Consider the following 14,247-nt stretch of genomic DNA (forward strand, 5'->3'; position numbering starts at 1 on the left):
GTTCTTTGCCTTTGTGTATTGAATAACAATCCTGTCTTGGAGAGCCCTACCCTTTAAAAGGTGTGTGTGATGCTGATGCAGACTTAATCTCCACATGGAAGGGACTGATGCCAGACTCACAGCCTGCTTTGCCAGCACTGGGTGTGTTTCCAATAGTGAAGAATTTTCTGCCGAGCTGCCACTAGCAGACAAGGCTGTGGACCTCAGTGCTCAGTCTGTCCCTTTCTCAGACTACTGAGAGCTTTGGCTCATTTTCTCTGCTCCGTGTGAATTGGGCTACTAAACCATTGATGACAAGTTCAGAAGCGCCTGTTAGATGAAGTTGGTTGACAAGAGTGATTTGCTGCTGGCATTCTCCAGCCAGTCCAGCTCTCTGGTAAAACGGCACCTCCTCCCACTATCCCGTCTGCTGCTTATTTCAAGATGCATCAGGCCAGGGGAGATCAGATATCATCTCCAACAGCTATTTGCCATCTTCCATAAAGTTTGTTCTCCTAGCCCAGCCCTATCTCCATCAATGGAAGTGACATCTTCCAAGACGCTCAGCGAGGGTACTCAGCTACAGCTCCTGGAAGTGCCTTTGGAGCTTCTGACTTACTCATTCCAAAGCTGACCTGGCATGGAAGAGCCACTGTCCCAACCAGCTGGTAGCTTTTCAGTGCCCCATATGCCATTGTTAGTGCCCTCTGATGTGTCCATAGTATGAATACGACTCTCTTCGTTGCCATTCAGGATGGACTGTTCTGGCAATGGACCACAATTCTGCCTCTAGTAAAGATGAGAAATAACCACAGGAACTCTGGCAAATGCTGGCTGTTATGAGACCACTACCTACCAGTAATAAACATGAGACCACTGCCCACCAATAATAAAGCTGCTGTGTGATTATTAGTCATGGCTCTAGTTCACTGGTTCTCAACCTTTTTAGACTCAAAGCACTTCTTAGCAAATGCCAGCTCTTAGTTTTCACTCTATTTTTGACTACAGAAAAATAATAGAGCAATTCTTCAGTTGCAAGGACTCAGAAAGACTACAACAGGGCAGAAAGTTTTTAACACTTAGAGCACAGACATTTGTTTCCCCGGGGCAGTAGCAGTGGCACATGTTGTAACTTTCCATACTGGGAAAGTTCCAGTGCCTCTATCTGCTTTAGGCTAGAGGTGCAACGTGAGCAAATGATCTCCCTCTAGGAAGACAGTCATTAGCAGTGGTTCCCATAACCTGGTACACGGCAGGTTACCCTGGGTAGGGTAGGGGAGGCTGGCCCAGCAGCCTTACCTGGGGTCCTGAGGGCTTTGGGGAGTTGTAGTCATGGCACTCCTGCAGCTGGGAGCCTGGCCAGCAGCCAGAGCATGGCCCCGGCATGCCAGGCTCTGGGTTTGGGTGGCATGCACTGCTACCACGTACGTTACATCACTTTTCTTGGCATGGATTTTTGTCCCTGGGATCTCCCAGGGTAAAAAAAAAACAACCCCAAGCTGCAAGGTAGCATCATGGTGAACACCTGCATGTGTGGTGTATGGCACCACAGATGGGTCTGCAGCGCCACACACTGCACATCTGCGTTCACCTGGACGTGGCTGTGGATTCCTATTTGAAATCTCTGAGGTTTCCTTGTGAATCATGTTTGCATACCTAACGGTGCTAACGTTGTGTGGCATCCCACAGCACCGTGGCTGAGAACCACTGCTCTAGTTATACAGGGTTTGCCTGCACATACCCCAGCAAGTACCATGCTGCTTTTACACCATTCACGATTTGTAGTGAAGGGATAAGCTGTGCCTTGGATGCCATGTTATAGGAACCACTGCTAATGACTGTCTTGCTAAGGGAGATCATTCGCTCATGCCACACCTCTAGCCTAAAGCAGATAGAGGCTGCTGGAACTTTTCCAGTATGGAGCACCTTTGTTTGCACACAGCAGAAGGCCTCTTGACAGGGCAGCCAGCCCTGTGCTTCTCACAAGCAGAAATACTGCTTGGGTACATTCACGTGGGCTTTACTCTAGAGTAGACTAATTAGCTCTGTAGTAAAGCATCACCATCTACACATATGCAGGTATTAGGATGCAGTAAACTAATTAACTCCACCATAAGATAAGTACTATCTTATGGCAGAGAAAGTAACTGCAATAACATGCACATCCATGTAGATAGTGGTGGGCTGGCTGGGGCATCAGGGTGCTGAAGCGTGGGGGCTGCCTGCTGGCTAGCCACACAGCTCCACAGGTCCTGCACCCAGCCTGCCCCTCCACCACACAATGCCACCACCTGGAGCCTGGGTGCATCCTTTAGATTAATGCCTGGCTGTCGAGGTGGTGTCGCCAGCAGGGCTTTGGTTTCTTTGACCATGGGATGATATTCCAAGAAGAAGGACAGGAAGAGATGGGATCCACCTGATGAAGGAGGGAAGAGCATCTTCACAGACAGGCTCGCTAACTTAGTGAGGAGGGCTTTAAACTAGGTTTGCCAGCAGATGGAGACCAAAGCACAGGGGTAAGTGGGGGAGTCACTGACCTGGAGGAAGCGCAAGCAGGAGGGGGTAACAGGCAATGTTTTCAGTTTTCCTGAGAAATCAGGGCAATCGACCAGTTACCTCAGGTGCCTGTACATGAATGCATGGAGCCTGGAAAACAAGCAGGAAGAACTGGAAGTCCTTGCACAGTCATGGCACTATGATGTGACTGGAATAACAGAGACTTAGTGGGAGCTCGCACGACTGAAGCACTGTCACGGATGGGTATAAACTGTTCAGGAAGGAAGGACAGGAAGGGGAGAAGAGGAGGAGAGTTGCACTGTATGTAAAAATGCTGTATGATTGCTCGAGGCTCCAGTATGAAACTGGAGACAGGAGTCTGGAAAGTCTCTGGGTTAAGGCTAGAGAGGAAAGCTAGCAGCTTCCTCAAACAGCTAGCAGAAGTTTCCCAATCACAAGCCCTGGTTCTCATGGGAGACTTCTATCACCCTGATGTCTTCTGGGAGGGCAATACAGCAGTGCACAGGCAATCTAGGAAGTTTTTGGAGAGTGTTGGGGACAATTTCCTGGTGCAAGTGCTGGATCAGCCAACGAGGGGCCGTACCCTTCTTGACCTGCTGCTCACAAACAATGAAGAATTGTTGGGGAACGTACTAGTAGATGGCAACTTGGGTATTAGTGACCACGAGATGATTTGAGTTCAGGACCCTAAGGAAAGGAAGGATGGAGAGCAGCAAAGTAAGGACCCTGGACTTCAGAAAAGCAGACTTTGACTTGCTCAGGAAACTGATGGGTAGGATCCCCTGGGAAGCCAGTCTGAGGGGGAGAGGAGTCCAGGAGAGCTGGCTGGACTTTACAGAAGCCTTACTGAAGTGCAGGAACAAACCATCCTGACATGCAGGAAGACTAGCAAGTACGGCAGAAGACCAGCTTGGCTTAGTAGGGAACTCTTCAGTAAACTAAGTCACAAAAAGGAAGCAGATAAGAAGTGGAAACTTGGACAAATAAGTTGGGATGAGTACAAAATTATTGCTCAGGCATGCAGGGATGAAGTCAGGAAGGCCAAAGCACAATTAGAGTTGCAGCTAGCAAGGGATGTGAAGGGTAAGGAGAAGAAGATCAGGGAAAGTATGAGTCCCTTACTGAATGGGGGAAGCAACCTAGTGACAGAGGATGCAGAAAAGGCTGAAGTACTCAATGCCTTTTTCAACTCAGTTTTCACAGGCAAGGTCAGCTCCCAGATTACTGAGCCTGGCAGCACAGTTTGGGGAGGAGGTGAACATTCAACAGTGGTGAAAGAACAGGTTAGGGACTATTTAGAAAAGATGGACATATACAAATCCATGGAGCCAGATAGGATGCACCCAAGGGTGCTGAGTGAGTTGGATGATGTGATTGCAGAACCACTGGCCATCATCTTTGAAACTTATGGCAATCAGATGTCCTGGATGACTAGAAAAGGGCAAAAATAGTGCCCATATTTAAGAAAGGGGAAAAAAAGATGTAGAGAACTACAGACCAGTCAGCCTCACCTCAGTCCCTGGAAAAATCATAGAGCAGATCCTCAAGGAATCCATTTCTAAGCACTTGGAGGAGAAGGTGGTGATTAGGAACAGTCAGCAAGTCATGCCTGACCAACCTGATTGCCTTCTATGATGAGATGACTGGCTCTGTGGATGTAAGGAGACCAGTGGATGTGATACATCTTGATTTTAGCAAGGCTTTTGGTATGGTTTCCCACAGCACTTTCACAGGCAAACTAAGGAAGTATGGGCTGGCTGGATGAATGGACTGTAAGGGGGATAGAAAACTGGCTGAAGCATTGGGCTCAGAGAGTAGTAATCAATGGTTCACTGTCTAGCTAGAAGCCAGTCTCAAGTGTAGTGTCCCAGGGTCAATCCTGGAACTGGGTTTGTTCAATACCTTCATCAATGACCTGGAAGATGGCAGAGTGCACCCTCAGCAAGTTTGCAGATGACACCAAGCTGGGGGAAGGAGCAGATACACTGGAAGGTAGGGCTAGGATCCAGAGTGACCCAGATAAATTGGAGGATTGGGCAAAAAGAAATCTCATGAGGTTCAACAAGGACAAATGCAAAGTCCTGCACTTGGGGTAGAACAATCCCATGCACTAGTACAGGCTGAGGGCTCACTGGCTAAGCAGCAGCTCTGCCGAAAAGGACCTGGGTGTTACAGTGGTCAATAAGCTGAATATGAGCCAACAGTGTGCCCTTGTAAAAAAGACCAATGGCATACTGGGCTGCATTGGTAAGTGTTGCCAGCAGGTCAAGGGAAGTGATTATTCCTCTCTATTCAGCACTGGTGAGGCCACATCTGGAGTACTGTGTCCAGTTTTGGGCCCCCCCACTGCAGAAAGGATGTAGACAAATTGAAGAGTCCAGCGGAGGGCAACAAAAATGGTGAGGGGCTGGGGGACATGACTTATGAGGAGAGAGTGAGGGAACTGGACTTAGTCTAGGGAAGAGAAGACCGAGAGGGGATTTAATACCAGCCTTAAACTAACTGAAGGGGAGTTTCAAAGAGGATGGAGCTAGACTGTTCTTAGTGGTGGCAGAAGACAGAACAAGACTCAAGTTTCAGCAAGGGAAGTTTAGGTTAGATATTAGGAAGAATTTTCTCACTAGAAGGGTAGTAAAACACTAGACCAGGATACCCAGAGAAGTGGTAGAATCTCCACCCTTGGAGGTTTTTAAGACTCAGCTAGAAAAAGCCTTGACTGCGTTGATCTAGTTGGGGACAGTCCTGCTTTGAGCAGAGGGTTGGACTAGATGACTTCCTGAGGTCCCTTCCAACCCTCATTTTCCATGATTCTATAACCCCCCGTGCTCCCTGCCAGCCCACGGCTGCTCTGCCCCAGCTCAAATTGTTGCTGCCCTGGGCGCATGTGTAGACGCTGCATCTGGGAGCAGCTGACTCTATCTCAAACTGCTCTGGATTTTATTGTGTCCCGTTAATTTCATTTGTTGGTACACCCCTTATGTTGTATTTCTAAGCTGAACTGACTTCGTTATGCTGTTTCTTAGCTTTCTAATGGGGTGATGCATTTTGCCACTCAGGCACTACAGCCAACGAGACCACTAGCGCAAAGAAGAACAGTTCCCTTTCAACAGTTACATGCACACACTTACTATTCTATAAAATAACACAAGCATTCTGCAAGTAGTTGGAACCAGGCATCACCTGGTAGAAAAGAACATGAAGGCGAGTCCCATGGCCCCACAGCAACTCATATGCATTACAACTTTCCCATAGTTGCAGGAACATCTCTGTGGGGGCTGGTGGTCTAATAGCTGGTAGAAGGGAGAAGAGTTTGTACATTGGCAGAAAAACAAATACATCTATTTCTGCTTTAGTTGCCAAGTTACTGTTCCCTGTCTTGCATTGTAAGCTCCTTGGGGGACGAGCTTCATCTCTGTATTCTGGGTAGTATACAGAGATGCAACGGTGCAGTATCCAGCAAGGTGAGTCATGGTTTGACTGGAGTTTCTACATACTCCTGCTATACAGGTGATGATAAATTATAGCCCTTTTTAACTGCAGAACTCAGACTGGAGGGCATTGTTGTCCCTTTTACATAGATAGGGCAACTAAGGCACAGTGAAGTGACTTAGCCATGGTCAACCAGTCAGAGATGCAAACAGAGCCCAGCCCTCTTGAATGCTAGTTTGGTGCCTTCTCAGGGCCCCTCTTTCTGCCTTCCCTTGTTTTCTCTTCATTGAGACATAGCCCCAGGTCTAGTATTGATGACTGGAGTTGTGAGGCTGTGACTGAGTCAAGTTTCTCACTGTGCTGCTATTTTGCAGAAAGCTCTTAGGTTTCAGAATTCACCACTGTCATCTGGGGCTGGGATCCCGTAGCTCCAAACACATGGAAGAGGGAGAGCATCTTCTTTCTGTGCTGAGTGAAACGCACAGTCAAGCTCCCCTGTCAATCTGTGAGCTGGCAGGAGGGGAGCTGCCCAGAAGCAATGCTTTCAGTGCTAGGCATGGTAGAAAAAGGCTGTGGCAGCAAGATGTAAGCCCAGATGGCTCCATGGGAAATATGAGGCCCATGGCAAGGCTGTGCTTCTCCTTCAGCCTCAACATAAGAAGCAGAGGAAATCCTAGTCTTGAAGATCCAGGACACTGACCTTGACATTACCATGTGGGCTGGGCTCCCTTGGTCTCCCACCAGAGGCTGATGATACCTCTCTACACCAGCTTTCTCTCCTGCCTTTTAGCCCAACAAAACTGCAGCATGGATAAGGCTGTTCCTGAGTGAACAAGCCCCCTATTGGTGCCAAGAGTCTGCCCCAGCGAAACAAAACAACTACTGTATATTGGGGTGTGGGAGGGAGGAAGTGTAAGGCCCACACTGTACAAATCCCACTGCATGGGAAATTGCTGTATCCTCTTACTTGATGCCTCTTGTGCAGGTTTTCAGCATCTGGGCAGTGTTGTGAGGCCAGGAGCAAGGGGTGGCAAGATGGCACCGCTATCCATGGCTCTAACAACCCTCTGCATCTGGTGCATTGGGAAGCTGATGTCATATGTTTCTAAACTTCCTTCCTTCCCCTGCTTGCTAGGGGCCTGTGTGCCTTTCTCTCCCTTCATTTCCCAGTGTGGATTAAAAAGTTCTGCTCAGAAAGTTCCCCTGAATCCAGGAGTTTGGAATCAGCCCATGCCCTAACTCTTCCTAATATTACCCCAAAGCCTGAGCACTACCATATTTATTCACACACCCCTGAATAAGATGTGCACATTGTTCTGGGAAGGCAGCAGAATGAAGAAAAAAAGATTGTTCCTTGAATTTAAGTTAAGTAATTTAATATAACAAGTTATAAAATAAAGAAAACTGTGTTGTTCCACTCATGAGCACATGCATTCACATATGCTACCAGACTGATTCAGTCAGCATGGGCACACAATCTGAAATGGCAGTAAGCCTATGTGAAATAATGACATCAGTTCACCTACGAATATGCCAAAACCTAGCTTATTTCTGAGCAGTTTGATTAAAAGTCTCGTTGAAGATGCACCTCCTCGATTTTTGTTCACTAATTTTTTGGGAAAAAGGGTGCACTTGTATAAATATGGTACTTCTCTGGAGGAAATGTTCAAATGCTGAAAGTATCTCCATTCATCAAAGCCAAGATTCTGTAGTGGCTGCGACTCAGAAGCGCACTGGGAACCAAACTAAGACCTGGGCAAAACAAAAGCAGCATCCTTGGCTTCCATAGCATCAGACTGACTGACTAACCCTGGATGTGGAAACCTACCCAACACTGGGACTGCACTACCTTTCTGCCCAGAAAAGTGGCCAAGGCCTGTGCTACTCCAGTAGTTGTGGCCCAGAAACAGAGGCTCCAACTTATCGCATTCCCTTTCCAGGTGATTCCAGTAATAAACCCAATCATCAGATTGCTTGAGGTCCTTGCCCCAGTCTCTTCTAGGGGACTGGGGTGGCAAGCCCACCATGTTGTGAGTGAGCAGAGGCTGTTGGATGGCTAGATGCTCCACCTGTTGCTCAGACTGCTGCTCAGGGCCTGCTCTGTCAGCTGGGTCCCAGCTTGGCATTGTCGTGCGAGGGGTCTGGTCACTTGTAAATCAGTGACATGAGTAAAACGGTCAGTATGCCCAGCAGTACTGTGACCCAGAACACCCTGATGCGATACTCCCACAGGGCATGGCACAGCTGTCTGCACACGGACAGACGGAGGGGACGGTGGACATGAATTAAGTCTGCCAAGTGGGTATCTCGAGGAGCCGGGTTGCGCAGCAGCTCCACTGTAATCAGCATCTCGGGGCTTTCTTCGCTGGCACTGACTTGACCACTTGACAGAGGCTTTTGGATGCAGTAGAGCTTGTATCCATCCAGCCAGACCTCCTGCAGCGTCTGCATCCACGGAGGGAACTGGGTGATGACAGCCATGTTTGGCAGGAGGTTGGGGACCCCTCCGTGGGGGATGGACACGCTGGCTCTGCAGAGAGGGCACTGGAGTGCCTGGGATTGTTTCAGGAAGACACACAGCCTGGAGAGGCATTCCAGGCAGAAGGTGTGGGAGCACGGCAGGAGCAGGGGCGTCTGGAAAATGTTGTCGTAGGGGACGTAGCAGATGGGGCACTCAGGAATGGGCTGTTGAGGCTCCCCTGGCTCCATCTGGGTTGGGGTCTGAGCCCTCTGGCCCTGTCCAGGGCCTGTCCACAGCCCTTTGCAGCAGCAGTAGCAACATCCCAGGGCTGCTTAAGCTGAGGGACACCTCCCTGGGCAGCAGGGTTTAGCAAGTGCAATCAGAAATCCCAGCAGGGAGAGCAATTCTCCCTGCCCCTTGTCCCACCTTGCCTGTTGCTGCTGCATCTCCTCAGTTGGGGCACTGCCTGGCTCACGTTCCTTCCTCGGCCCAGGTGGCCCAGGGAGCAGGAGCCCAGCGCTGCTCCGTCTGCAGGGCCAGCCTGTTTGTGAGTTTCTTTGCCTAGTAACCGACATTTAGCTCTAACTTTCTCCGAGCCAGGGTCAGTTAAGTCCCTCCCTCCTGACATAGCAACTCTGGCTCGGTGCACACACAGCCAGCTTGCTTACTAGCACACAAAGGAGACAACCTGCTCTTCTCTCAGTCAGCTCTGGAAACTCCCTCAATTGGGGTGGGCACACTCAGCTCTGGAGTCCCTTGATCGGGGTGGGCACACTCAGTTCCCTTCAGACAGGCTAGTCAGCGCAGCATGGCCCTAGCTCAGGCTGCTAAAGCTTTCCCATCCTTTTTGTGGCACTGGGCCATGCGGCACAAACACAAGAGCCCTTGTTGTCATAGTCAACAATATACCCAGGGAAAAGCTAAGCTGTTGCCAACCCATGGGCAAGGCCCCTAACAGGTGTGGCAGGCAGCAGAAATGGGAAAGGAGGGAGTCCCAGGCCTTGGTGGCCACCGGAAGAAGTTTCAGGGCAAGGTGAACCCTGAGCAAGGTGCAAGGAGACTACTTCATTGTAGGGCCTGAGAGAGAAAGAAAAAGCAAAACCAGACAAGAACAAGAAGAGATTAAAAGAGACCAGTCACTTCTGATAGCCCAGCCCCTCCCAGCTCATTCTGCTGACGGAGGGGCCTGCCCATGGTGGAGCAATTAAGACGACAGGTGGGCCTGTACTAATTAGAAAGCCATGAGTAACCTGCCCTATCAGCGGCAGAGTCTGCAGTGATCTGCCTGCTAGTGTGACAACACAGGGCACTAATGACTGCTGCTTTCAGACTCCACGAGCTGCTCTCTCCTACCCAGGATGTGACAGCTGGTTCTGAGTCTGAACCGTATAAAAGCTAGGGCGGCTGCTGCCCTCGCTGCAACTGGAGCAGTCAGTGTGTGATCAAAAAAATTAGAACTCCATCTATGTGACACATCCTGGCTGAAGCTTGCTTGGATACTCCCCCTTAGCCTCTGCATACATCTCAGGCTCCTGGACATGTATTACCAGAAGGCAGAGTAAATATGCACCTTATAGACTAAGACCCATATGGAGCACAAGCTTTTGTGAACACAGGTTTGCTTCATCAGATGCTGTGGAAGGACAGCATAGAGCAGTGTATATAGAGAAGTGTTTTTTCACACCATCTGCTAAAGTGAACTTGAGGTGTCAAAAGCTTGTGCTCTGTATATACCTTAGTTAGTTAGTCTATAAAGTGTGTATCTACCCTGCTTTCAAAACTAACATGGCTAACCATTTCTCAACATACTGCTAGTCATCTGTCTCCGCTTGTCTTGAAGACTCCCCGTGATGACAGTCACACGAATGTCTAGGCACCGAGCTAGCAGTGGGATCTTCCGAACCCTGGGAGCCCTCTGTAATGATCCTTGATGTAGATACAAAGCAGGAGGCTGAAGCACAGGGCATCTATCCTGGCTGTGCTCCTCTTTTCTGAAACACCCAAATCTGGATTTCCCTCAGACTTTGGTGTATTTTTAGCTTTGCAGGGAACAGTGAAGGTCCAGGACTCCAGCACAGGGATGAAATCATTCTTAGCACAGCTTTTAATACCAAGCACTCCTCATCTCTATGCCTTCCACAGCTCACTGAGCCAATTAAACATTATCATCTGCTTCAAGTCTGGGTTCTTTAATAAGTAATTTGTGGCACAACAAGAAGTCTCTAGCCTGAGCAAGGAACTTAAGAGACCACTGGATCTACCAGACAGAAAATCAAAAGCCAGGTGAAAAATTCACCCTGTTTGAGCTGAAAGCTGCACCCAGCCAATTGTCCTTGGACTTGCATCAGGATCATGACCCCCGTACTAGATAAAAAAAAACAAAACAACAAAACTTGCTGAGTACAAATGCTCCCCAAATACTGCAGGGCAGTGCAGAAGAAGAAAAGCTACAGATTTACTGCAGTGATATTTAGAATTACAGTATCGCCCATAACACATGATTGGGGCAGCAAGGTATGTTCAGGGAATGTCCATCTCTGAATTGCTTCCTTGCTTGTGTAACCCTGGCAGCGGCACTACCCACAGCCATATCCAAATTTTTGGGATCCTGGGGTGCCAATAGATCTTGGTCTACTCCCACTCTGTCTACAGGCTGGGAGCACCACTCATTGAAGTGCTGTCCCGTGGTCCTCCCCGCAGCAGACCACACACTAAATAACTATTTACAATAAATTTATTATTTACAATAATAACTGAAAGACTGACAAATTCAACATCCCATAAATAACATTTTCAATGAGCTCAATAATAATCAGCATAGAGCAGTGTAATAATAATATACCAGCAAATACTTATCATATAACAAAAGCAATTATGTTCTCAACTTTAACACTCAGGCAACGTATAATAGGTATATATACTTAATCAGCCAGGTCTCCACAAAATCACTCTGCCTACAGCAAAATAGCCCACTGTGGAGTGGCTGCAGTGGAGCCCCGAGGAGCAGTGCTTGTTCTGCCTCAGAAGAGGGGTGGCAATGCCGTCATCAGGACAAAAGATGGGGGTGCCTGTCAGGACCCCAGGTGTGGCTGCTCTGGAGACCAGGGTTTTTTCCCTTTTCCAGTCTTTTCTGGGTGCCTGCAATCAATCACACCATTCCCCAGACACTTCCCAGGGCAGCTCGCCTGTGTTTGGCACCTGGAGTGCCCCTTCTCAGCTGTACTGTGTTGAGCTCTCTGCTGGAGCTCCCACACAGCTGCAATTCCCTGCTGCTTTCTCTAGCTCTCCCAGAAAACCTCCTCTAGCAATCCCTGTCCATGATTCCCCCCAGTGACTCCCTGCACCCAGGGACCTTAAGAGTCTGGAGGGAAACTCGTTTGCACAACCCCTGCTCCTTTGGTAAAAATTACCAGGCAATCCTGGGTACTCATTAGCTGGTGGCTCCTCTGCCCTCAGCAGCTCACTCAGTCACAATTCTTCTGCTAGTCATCCTCTCAGAAGCACTTGTCCTGGTAGCAGCCCTTCTCATCACAGCTTCAGCTCCTCTCTCCCCAGCTAGTCTCCCCTGGTTTTTACCCAGCTTCTTGCCCTGGAGTTCCAGCTGTCCGAGCACGTGCATGGATCCTCTGTGCACAGCCTGCTGCACATCCTTGTCCCAAGAGTGCAAACACCTTGACTGAGCTTGCAAGCTCTGAGGAAACCCTTCAGCACTTTTACACTTATGAATAATGGTTGGGTGAGAGTTGGGCATCAGCTAAGGCTAAAGAAAGAGCATCAAGGATAGCCTGTGACAGAAAAGACCAATTAAATCCTGACAATAATGATTTAGGAGTAGCAAGTTTCTTGCCAGCAGTAGAGGGAAGTGTTTGTAGGAGTCTGTATCTGGCTTTAACTGATAGACAATGGTATACAAATGAACTCACAAAAGAAAAGAGAAGGTTTCTGAAGGTTTCTCAGAAAGGGCTCAGAGTTGATTTGCAGACAAAGATGAAATCTGTGCTGCAGCGACAACTATGAAGACACCAGGCAGACTGGGAAACCCAACTGCAACATTGCCAGTCAGGAATGGTTAGGTGGGTTTTCCATGGATCAGAAAGGCCCAGGAAAGTTGTGGGAACTTTGGAACTTACTAACAGAGATTAGTTGCAGCAAGAAATCAAGGAGCTAGAAAATCACTACCTGGATGAGGAATGGGATCAGACAGAGAATTTGGACAAGAAGAAGATATTGGCAACATTTTCCTACCACATTTGTAATCCACAGAGGTCCAGAGGGAAACGGTTGGGTCCAGCTCAACATAATGCAAAACGTCACTATCTTTGAAGGGAAAAAACTCCCTGGGAGACTTATTTGGCTCAGTTCAACTTTACAGCCCATGAATGGCTCAGAAGATGGTGAGGAACAGGGAGGGCTCCTAGCAACTAACTGGAGTGGCTCAGCTCTATTGATGTTTCTGAAATTCTCCCTGAAAAGAAGACTGTGTTGTCCTGATACAAACCCTTGACATGATTTGGAGCCAGCCACCTATCCAAGCTGAGCTGGACAGAGCAAAGAGGGGAGGAAAAAAAGAACCCCTCCCTGACCTGGCATTGGATCAGTGGAGATTTGGGTTTCTGGCATACCTGATACCAACGAAAACTACCAGGATAAAGTGGCAATGGGTCAATTTGTAGATGCTTAGCTGGACTGGGACTTACAGACCAGGATGAGTGAAAGGAGGCCAAAGACAGCCAGAGAGGCTCTAGAATTTACTTCAGAAAGTCGGTCTGTCCCCATAGCAATGCACCAGAAGAGGAGGGCGTTGCCACTGAGAAAGAAAGAACCTAACTGTTGTGATGATTTTTTCCAACCCCTGCGTACTTTAAATCCATCTTGACATTAATTCTACAGGAGGGTGGGGATTGAATGTACACAGTATCTTTGCTAGCACTTTAATAGCCATGGTCACTTCCACAAGGTAAAGGCAAGCGGCCAAATGCACTTAAAGCAGGTTAGATCTGCCTTAGCTTGGGACCTGGATAGACTTTTGATGAGTGAAATACTAGGGAAAACTTTCTTACTAGGAGGGTAGTGAAGCACTGGGACAGGCTACTCAGAGAAGTGCTGTATTCTCCATCTTCAGAGGTTTTTAAGACCTGGCTATACAAAGTCTTCGCTGGGATGATATAGCTGGGGATGGACCTACTTTGACTTCCTGAGGTCCCTTCCAACCCTCATTTTCTATGATTCTGTGATCCTTGTAAGTACAGCTCTGTATCTAGTACATATGACGGGGAAAGGGATTTGGACCTGGTTAATTTTTCTGGTTATTAAAAGAGGTGATGAATCAGTTCATACAATAATATATATTGGCAGTCATGCAAAGATCAAGGAAGCAGTTCAAGTAAATACTAGGATTATGAAAAGACTGGCCCAGAAAGAACTGTGAGACATAAGGTGGGCCAAGACAGTATGCTGTGTAGAAGCCCCTCACCCCACTAGAGGAATTGTAGACATCAAAGTGAAGGTGCAAGGCTTGGACATACAATTTTTTTAGGGGTGGGCAGTTATAAACAATTATTAAGTCTGGTATTGAATATATGGTATTAGCTGTGAAATACCATATATGGGAATAGTGGATGCTGGGTCTGAGTTAACAGCTATCAGACTTGCACACTAGGGGACAAGGCATACATAACTGAATCATCTAACTCATCTCAAGTGGAGATGGCTGGAGAAGTTGCATCTATCCAAAGTCTGGGAAAGTAGAGAATTCAAGGAAATGGTCCAGAGAGTTGAGAATGATCTCAGCACTGGAAGCTGACAGCCTACTGGGATTTCATTATGTCTAATAAATCTGTAACAAATACCAAGAGAACTGC

General features: G+C 48.1%; 1 protein-coding gene across 1 annotated transcript; it reads right to left on the bottom strand.

The window, feature by feature from the left end:
* Positions 1 to 8,070: 8,070 nt before the first annotated feature.
* LOC106739496 (RING finger protein 223) lies at positions 8,071 to 8,634 on the bottom strand. Its single transcript, XM_014602659.1, has one exon. The coding sequence runs from the start codon at positions 8,632 to 8,634 to the stop codon at positions 8,071 to 8,073; it is 564 nt and encodes a 187-aa protein (XP_014458145.1).
* Positions 8,635 to 14,247: the final 5,613 nt, after the last annotated feature.

This window comes from Alligator mississippiensis, chromosome 12, assembly GCF_030867095.1.
Source record: "Alligator mississippiensis isolate rAllMis1 chromosome 12, rAllMis1, whole genome shotgun sequence".
Lineage (NCBI taxonomy): Eukaryota > Metazoa > Chordata > Crocodylia > Alligatoridae > Alligator > Alligator mississippiensis.